Source organism: Gossypium hirsutum, chromosome A06, assembly GCF_007990345.1.
Source record: "Gossypium hirsutum isolate 1008001.06 chromosome A06, Gossypium_hirsutum_v2.1, whole genome shotgun sequence".
Classification (NCBI taxonomy): Eukaryota; Viridiplantae; Streptophyta; class Magnoliopsida; order Malvales; family Malvaceae; genus Gossypium; species Gossypium hirsutum.
This window is the reverse complement of record NC_053429.1, coordinates 73,034,293-73,043,866: the sequence shown is the minus strand read 5'-3', so window position 1 is coordinate 73,043,866 and position 9,574 is coordinate 73,034,293. Positions and strand designations below refer to the sequence as shown.

General features: G+C 33.1%; 1 protein-coding gene across 16 annotated transcripts; it reads left to right on the top strand.

The window, feature by feature from the left end:
* The first annotated feature begins 3,845 nt into the window (after nucleotides 1-3,845).
* On the top strand, nucleotides 3,846-9,188 carry LOC107961711 (uncharacterized). Of its 16 annotated transcripts, none has more exons than XR_005928730.1 (6): nucleotides 3,847-4,212; nucleotides 4,973-5,135; nucleotides 5,574-5,779; nucleotides 5,862-6,202; nucleotides 6,398-6,492; nucleotides 6,948-9,188. XR_005928730.1 is itself a non-coding variant. In XM_041115812.1 (3 exons), exons 1-3 carry the CDS (start codon nucleotides 4,123-4,125, stop codon nucleotides 5,675-5,677), a joined length of 357 nt encoding a protein of 118 aa, XP_040971746.1. In that variant the 5' UTR covers nucleotides 3,850-4,122; the 3' UTR covers nucleotides 5,678-9,188. The 16 variants fall into 16 exon arrangements, 1 of the variants encoding a protein (XP_040971746.1); XR_005928729.1 differs by having other exon boundaries at nucleotides 3,848-4,212; nucleotides 6,398-6,452; XR_005928728.1 differs by having other exon boundaries at nucleotides 3,848-4,212; nucleotides 6,393-6,452.
* Nucleotides 9,189-9,574: the final 386 nt, after the last annotated feature.

Sequence of the window (9,574 nt, the reverse complement as noted above, 5' to 3'; positions counted from 1 at the left end):
ATATCATTTGGGTCACAACCCATAGTAGAATCAATTGGGCCTAGCCCATCTCAGTAATAAAACAGAATGTGTGAATGTATGGATGCATGTAATCCCACCCAACCCTACACTTGCCTCTGTCCAACCCTACACTACCTGTGGAGAATAACTCACCCATGCCATCCCTACACTTACAATGTTAGCACTGGTTGCGGCACTAACCTAAATGGCAACAAAGCTGCTAGTACATATACGGATTTAAGCTTTCAGTAACGGTATTATAATTGGAGCAAAGCCATTGGTAACTTTAATAAGTTCGGCACGTAGCCATTAGCGACGATAATATAATCGACACACAGCCATGGGTAAATATGATCGACACAGAGTCATTAATAAATATGATAGGCACATAGCCACAGGTAAATACGATTGGCACAAAGCCATAATCAATATAGCACAGAGCCATATTTAGGCTGGCACAGAGCCATAAACAGATTAAGCAGCATTAAGCTATCCGCCGGTCCATAGTCGTCTCGTACGACCCGTGTGACCTTAACAGATCAATACTGGATCTACAGTCGTCTCGTGCGACCTGTGCGACCCTATCAAAACAATACTTTCTCCATATCAATGTCCCAACCCCATGCAATATGTCGTGTATGTCATGCTCAATCATCACACGTGTATGTAGAATGGCCATGCTCAATAACAGTCATTTAATCATATATTAAAAGCATATCAGTTTTACAACTACAGTCAAATCAGTTAAACCACAGTTATACAATCACAGTCAAATTAGTCAAATTCGTAGTCTAAGCCGGTCATTTACCCACAAGGGTAAAATAGTCATTTTGCCCTACAGGGGATTTCGGTAATTTTACACTACAAGGGTGTTTTGATAATTTTACACTACAAGGGTATTTTAGTAATTTTACAAATTAGGGGTATTTCGGTAATTTTACAAATCGAGGGTATTTTGGTAATTTTATAAATCGAGGTATTTTGATAATTTTATAAACTGGGGTTATTTCGATAGTTTTACAAACCGAGGGTATTATGGTAATTTTACAAACTGAGGGTATTTCGGTAATTTTACAAACTAGGGGTATTTTGGTAATTTTACAAATCAGGGTCTTAACAACCTAGCCGAAGGTCTATTGTCCCCTCAAGCAACTTAAGTAACCTAAACAGACATAATAATGCAATTAGGCCTAAGGCCCATACTCGGCCCAAGTGGGCCCACACACTCGTGTGGCCCATTTAGCCTATAAACAGCCACAGCTATGCAAACGTCACAGTCCAAACAACACTTACCGCATCACATACATTTTATCCGTGTAGGCCCATAAGCCCACTGGCCCACTCGCCCATTTCAACCCAACGAGGCCCAAAATAGCCCAAGACCACGAGAGCACTTGTGGTGACCTCTATAGTCTAAGGCCCATGTTCGTGGGCTTGGTTCACCTCACGTGCGATCGCACATCCATGTGGCATCATACGACTACTTTCAGCTTTTCGGTATTTCATCGATCTATAGTTATAGTGGTGCAAACAACATAAACTTTCGGCTTTTAAACGATTATTGAAAGCCGCATACAAATACACACACTTTCAACTTTTCAACCGATCATCAAACATAGCATACGGTTACACACCTGATCACGTAGAGTACTAAGAATTCCTGAGCGCCGGAACCTATTCAAACATAACAACGGTTAATCACTTATCAATAAAGTTAAAAGAATATTAACCAACCCCTACTCGAAGGATTGACTACCACTTGCCTTGACTTGAACTGTCAACTGTGATTTTCCTACTTAATCCAAAGTTTGGTGTAGTCACCCTTCCGCAACCTGGCAGAAAGTCCTAAACCGCCGATACCCTACTTCGCTTAAACTTGAGGGCAGAGGCTATGCGTCCACTCCCAGTCAGCACCATTGTCATCACTTTATTGCTATAATCCCTTTTTCTCATCGCGAGTTCGATTAACAGAGATTACTTGCCAAATAAAGAACAGAAATGGAGAGAGTATGGGATGTAGAAGCAGAGAATCCGTTAAACGAAGGCTAAACCGAAAGGGGTTTGAGAGGGAAAAAGAAGAAGAAGTATTCGGCCAATGATTGAAAAGGAAATATCAGAGGAGGAGGAGAGTAGAGATTCGACAATTAAGAGAAGATTGAGAGGAAGAAACCAAATTCGGCTTAAAGAAAGAAATAAGAATGCCCAAAATGAGAGTGCGTATTCGGCCAAAGCAGGAAAAGAAGGCAATATTCTATCCCAAAAATTAAGCAAGAAACACAAGGGAAAATACAACAAAGAATTCAGCCACTACAGGAAAATAGGGTTTTAGCGGCATTTTTAGTGGCGTTTTATCAAAAAATGCCGCAAAAATTGTAAAACACAGAGCAATAGCGGCGTTTTTGTTAACACGCCGCTAAAAATAGAGCAATAGCAACGTTTTTTGTTAAAACGCCGCTAAAAATAGAGCAATAGAGGTGATTTTGGTAAAACGCCGCTAAAAGTCGGAGCAATAGCAGTGATTTTGGTAAAACGCCGCTAAAAGTCGGAGCAATTGCGGCGCTTTTGGTAAAGCGCTGCTAAAAGTCGGAGCAATAGCGGCACTTTTGGTAAAACGCCGCTAAAAGTCGGAGCAATAGCGGCGCTTTTGGTAAAACGCCGCTAAAAGTCATATAACCTCTAAAACCCCTAAACCCCCAAAAAATCATGAACACTAATCTATAATCCCTAAAATACTAAACCCCTAAACCCTAAAAACCCTAAACCCTAAATTATAACTTCTAAAACCCTAAACCCTAAAAAACATCACATGGATGTTGATGTGTATATACATATATATTAATGTAAAAGCTTATGTTCATAATAAATTATGGAAGCAATACTTAATATTGATTAAATTTATTTTTTGGTTTACGGTTTAATATTTAAGATTTAAGGTCTATAGTTTAGGGTTTTATGGTTTAAGGTTTAATGGCCGTGGGTATATAGTATGTTAATCTCAAGTGAATCATATTCAATAATTAAATCCTAAACCCTATAATTAATTATTGTTATCAATAATAGATATCTTGATTTTGATAAAAAAATATTTTTTATATATTAATAAGGTGTTATATTGTTTAATGGATTGAAGGGATATTTTGTGGAAAATGTTTTAAATGATAAATTTACCTTTAAATTTTATTAATAGTTTTTTGTTTATACTATTTTAATATTTATCTATACTGATTAATTAATATATATTTATTTATACGAATGAAAATTCTCTGCACTCATTTGTGTCTCCATGTTTTTTAATTGTAACTCATTTTCTTTTTAAAATATATATTTGTGTCTCCACGTTTTTTCATTTTCTTTTACACAATTATTGATATAACATCATTTTATATTTATATATTGCATGGATACATAAATATTTATATTTATTCAATATAAAAATATATTGATGTATTTATTTTTTTAAATGTGTATGATTAAATAAAAATTAAAGTTTCAACTATACATTTAAATCACAATTAGAATTTCACGACTACAATTACACATTAAACCGAAATAAAAAATAAACTCAAAAAATAAAAATTAAAAAATTAAAATTTTAAATTTTAAAATAAAAATTTAAAATTTAAAATAAAAACTTAAAAATTTAAAATTTAATATTTTAGTCCATAGTTCAATTAAAAAGTTCAATATTCAAAATTAAAAAAATTCCAAAAGTGAAAAATAAAAAAATATGTTAAAAATAAAAAAATTTAAAATTAATACAAAAAATTGAGTTATAATGGCGTTTTTAGTGAAAACGCCGCAAAAAAAATCACCAATTTTTTATTACCCGCTCGTTAGTCCCTAAACCCCCCAAATAACTCTCAAAATTTGCCCCCAAATTTCCCATTTCCAGCAACACCAAGTCAATACACCTACACTAATTGCCGGAAGTCCGTAGCTTGGAGCTTGTCCTGACTACTTCCTCCACTAATTGCCGGAAGAAGCCGGCCGTAAAAGAAAGATCTTCTACTTCAACCTGGCTTCGGTTGACCCCCTTTCGGTGGTAGTAAGAGCAGAGTCTTGGGTTGGTGCTTGAAGTAAGGGTCATCAAAGAGACGGATCAGTTTCCTTTTAATTTTACCGATGATTTCTATGGCGATGGAAACCCTAGATGACGAGAAACCGGAGGAAGAGGAGGTGATAGATAAAGAAAATGAAGAGGGAAATGAAAAGGTATGCTTTCTTTTCTTTATTCACATAAAAAACATCAAAAGCTTGCTTCACTTCTTCCAAGCTTGGCTCTTGTTCAAACAACCTTGAAATCTCCTCACAATCGTATGATTCATTCAACTATTCTTCACTTTCTTGGCTGCAAAAAATCCCCAGGTTCCCCATCAAAATCTCCACTTATTTTCTGCATAATCTCTCACCACCAGATAAAACTTCCTTGCTTGAAAACCCAGATTTCTAGTTCTTCAGGTCCCAATCTAAAGTCTGGTTCTCCATTTCTCTGCTTTGTTTCTTAGAACCTGCTGCCTTTTCTCTTGTTTAACTGCAATTTCTGAATTTGACGTTTTGTTGTTTGTACAATGAAGTTTCTTGGATGTTCATAGGCGGCTGTTTTATTTATTCCTTGAATTTGATCCTTATTTTTCTCTACATGATTTTTCTAAAAATGACAAATTTCATAATTTGATCCTTTAAATTTGGATTCTAGGTCGTACATATAATTTGTGATTGGCTCAACTATTTACTTCAAAAACTGAAATAAAAAATTTGTCAAATTCAGAGTGCAAATGATACTTTATTTTTTATCCTCTACGTTTTCCATGGTTAATTTTGTTTTCCATGGTCTAAGGGTTAGGAGAGCTGCAATTCGAATTCTAGAGTAGACTCTTTGATTACACAGATTGAGACAAAGCTTGAGTTCGATGGTTTTTTTTATTAATACCGTTGTTCTTCAATTTCTTTTTCTTTTTCTTTTGGTTTTCAGTTGAATCGTTCAAGTGCCGTATCTGCAAATACACCCTCCAAAATTTGTCATACTTTTCCTGGAAATGGAAGATGTCAAAGGTTAAGTTTCAAGACCAAAGCTGCGGGTTCAGTTGAAGGAAATGTACTTGACAAAGAATTGGCTAGTATCAGTGACAAGATAGGTAACTACTTGCTGTCTCATTAGATATCTGATTTCAGGGAAAACAATCTTGGAAGCCATGGTTTCTCTTAAGCTATTAAGAGCTGAAATATGAAGAATGAAACTGGCATCAGTTCTAACCCTGTTATAGTTCATCTGGCTTTTGAAGCATCTTTGAATTTTTTTTATTTAAAATCATCAAAGGAAATTAACATGCCATCTGTATTTCATTCCTAATTTGTTTATAACAAAAGATGAATGCAAAATCTCTCTCTGTAGTTCATTTTGATGAGAATTGAATCCAAAACGCAGTTTCCTTGGTGCTGTAGTTCATAGTTTGCCACATTACGGTGGACTTTACAAGCAAAATAAAGTGTATATTATATTTGTTGCTTTCTCCTACATCTAATGCTTCTTCAATTTTGGATGGAATTACATTTACGTACTATCATTGATGCAGATTATGGAGTTGTTGGTATTCACCATGTTGGAATTCTATGTGAAAACCTTGAAAGATCTTTTCAGAGATGCTGCGAGTTTAAATTTAAACGTAGAAGAATGTAGAAGAAGGAGTTATCTTATGACTGGATTTTTTTTTCAATTAAAATCAGCAAACACATCAGAAGAATCAGGTAAAGGACACTATTGATGTGGATGAACCTGAAGGTATTTTACTTTGCCATATAATTTGTTTCTTTATGATACACAATCTTCTTTAGGCCTGTTTTACTAAGTCTCGTGTATTTAGAAAGGGGAGACCCGTTAACTGCTGAAGAGTTGGAAGAAAAGGAGCGACTATTAGAAGAGGTGAGTGCAACGTGTTACATTTTATATTTTTATTTGTTTGTTTGTTTGAGCGTGGTGATAAGATAATTGTCTGTGCTGACAATCTTTTTGCACTGGTTGAGTATGTAATGAAGCTACGCAAGCCTATGATCTATGGTGCTACCAGGTTATTTGTGAACATCAATTGCTCTGTCCTTTTTGTATTGTTTTTATATTGTTGTGTCAATTTTCCCTTGTAATGTGCAGCCATCTTGAGAGGGCTAAAATTCTAGTCGTGATGTGAACACTATTTTCCTCTCAAAGGTATTCATCAGCAGATTATGTTTTCTTTGAATATAGAAGATTAGTTAATTAATACTTTTAATCACATGTATTAATCTATTACAATTTATTCTTATTTTGTTTTATTTATATACATGGTTTCCACAGGAATGAAATTTGATAACATTAATTCATGAAATATGATAAACCTTGTTTTTATATATTCTGAAAGCTCAGAAGAAGGCACTACTGGATCATGTAAAGTTTTATTTTGGCTGCTGACAACGAAAAGGTCTTCTAATTCTCTCATCAAATGGAATTAAAAAGATGAAGTGAAGCTCTCTATCAAATAACTTGTTCACTTAAATTCTTTTTACTTGCCATTATAGAATTTGAACTACTTTAATCTCTGAACTGTTAAAAAACTTAGCTTGTTTTCTTGCTTGTGTCTGCCATTCCAATCTTATCAGGATGATGCAATATGTGCCTTCCTATGTGATAATAAATTTGAAACCAAATTCCACAGTTTTGCTTTCTTTCATGTTTGATGTGCTAGTATCTTTAGGTTATCTTTGAATGAGAGAAATGAAACGATTTGTTTGGTTGGCTTGATATATATCTATATTTAATGGTAATTGGAGATATGTTTTGAGTGATTAGGAATATTAGTCCTTCTGGTGCATACAGGGACCAGTTTCTATTAGTAATAGTAGTTTTAAGTTGGTTAAGTATTTGTGAGGCAATAGTGTGCCCTAAGATCTTATAGATGATGATTGAACCTTCACAGAAAAGGTAAATATTGAAGCTCAAATCTTAGCTGCTGAAGCAGCAGCAAAAATGAAGGCAGAGGTTGAGCTGAAAAAGCAACGGGAAAGAGAAGAGAAGCTGCTGGAATTACATTACAAAAGGTTTTTATCTTTTTCTTGCGTTTTCTTTTTTGTCCTTATTATGTTTATATAGTGGAGGGTTTTAGAGGCTAGAACACTGTAATACCATATAGTATATACAAAATATGAAACAGACCATGCCATTATTTATTGAACAGGTAAAAAACCAATTATTTTTTCCCTTTTTCTTAAATTAAAGACCATGCCATTAAGGTAAATGCCATTAATTATATTTGTTGGTTGAGATAGGCTTTGCCTCAATAAAAAGTTATTGTTTTTATTCCGATTAACTTTTTATTTTACCTCATTGCTTTTCATTCAACAAGTCATAGGACATTAATATTGCCTTAGCCACTGATTTTCCTCACCCAATTTAATCTTTTAAGTTAGCTCCATCAATCTTCCTTTTTTTTTTGTTCTAAAAGAATTGGGCTTTTACTTCTAAAGAGGGAGAACTAGAAATTGAAAAAGTTTCCACTCACTCCAAGTGAAGTCTGAATTCTTTTCTGGAAGGTTGGATTTGGATCATTACTAATTTTATTATCACCATATTAAAAGAAAATTTTACAATTTCCCTAGGGATTAAATTATAAACTTTCTAATTTTGAAGAGACTAGAAGTGAATTTTAAATTCTAGAGGAAGTCAAATGAAAATTAACTTAATATTTTATAAAATTAAAAAAAGACTAAAAAAGAAATGATCATTTATTGAGTGACGTTGGCAAAGGAGAATAGTAGTAGGGAAAACCAATATAAAATTTCTACAGAATGAAACCATATGCAGAAGAACAGTCTTTATATATCTGATAGATTGTAGTGAATCTTGGAGCTACTGTTATCACATAATTCTCCCACTGTTTCGTGTAAGATTATTATGCAGGCCCAGATGCTATATTCAACACTTTTTAATCAATCATTTTCTTTTTCGAAATAAAATGCAGATGAATAAGATGATTAAAGCTGTGAAAAGAAGGTAGGCAAAATGCAAATGCATGTTTAGCACATAGACAGGAACATTAAATTAATGTTTAAACATAAAAAATAAAATAAGAAACAATCAAACCAACTGGTTTAACCTGTGGTCCAGTTTCTTTAACATTGGCATTTATGTCCTTTAATGTCGAACTTCTACATTTATGTCTTTCATTTTGAATTTTTAGATGATAGTAGTGTCAATCAATTCTTTGTCCCTTGTTATGCTATTAGTTCCTTTGTTTTGCATTTTCTTTTTTTCTTTTTTGCCAAAGCCACTTGTCCTAGGTGTCATGTGTTTTTATGCATTTCCTTGGCTATGGGGTTTTGCTTGGTAGTTATGCAGCTATTTATTGAAAGTTAAAACTCATGCCTGTTTTATGAATGCTTACATGCATGGCAAGCTGTTGTTAGCCTTTCTTTCTATTATGTTTGTTGCTTTGTATTAGCATTCTCTATGCTTTGCCCTGCAAATTTCCAAGTTTCCATTTTTATTAAAGATGGCAATTGGGTATTTGGAAATGTTAATTATCTGATCTTTGGCAATTTTGCCCAGCAGAATTAAGCTAATTTTATGGTTCTATCTTTAATTAATGCATGACTGAGCAATGCTTCCTTTACAGGTCAGTTTCTTGTTTCTTTGTCATGGATGGATGTATTTATTGGAAAATGGGACAAAGTAACTTAATACAAAGAAATTTTACATTTGATTTTCTATGCCTTTTAGATCACCTCTAATTTTAAGATTGATTGCAAATGCCTTTTTTCATTTTTTACAACTTTTTCTGACCAACAATTTATTTGTTACATATATGTTTTATTTTATTTTAATCGTTAATTGTATGTCACTAATGCTTAATTGTTATAATTTTTTACATAAATGTTTTTTTTTACTCGAGGCTAAGAAGTTAGCATCACAATATCAAAAGGAAGCGGACAAATGCAATTCGGGTATGGAGACGTGCGAAGAAGTAAGGGAGAAAGCTGAAGAAGCACTGTCGGCTCAAATGAAATTAACAGCAATGTGGGAAATAAGAGCTCGTCAGAAAGGGTGGAGAGAAAAGGTCGCCAAATCTAATGCATTTCCTAATTTCATTTAAGTAACTTCATTATAATGTCTTATTTTATTGATATTTTTATATTTAATCTAGTTTTTATTATTTATTTTAGTTTTGATTCTAAATTTTTATTTTTATTTTAGTATTTAAGATAACTTGAGTTCTAACTTTTGGATTTTAATTGTGTTATTAATTTATTATGTTAAATTCTAAATTTAAATTCATTAATTTTTGTATTTAGTTTTAAAGTTAAAATTTTAATAAAATTTTTTTTATATTTATATCATTCAATATTTTGATAATGAACTTTAAATTTTTTATATTTTTCACGACTTTTATAATATTTTATAATTTTTTTTTGAATTTCATGACCTTTAGCGGCGTTTGTGGGAAAAGTGCAGCTAAAGGTCATGATCTTTAGCGGCGTTTTTTCAAATAAACGCTGCAAACTTTAGTGGCGTCGGCACTAGCAGCATTTTTAGCGGCGCTTGGAAAAA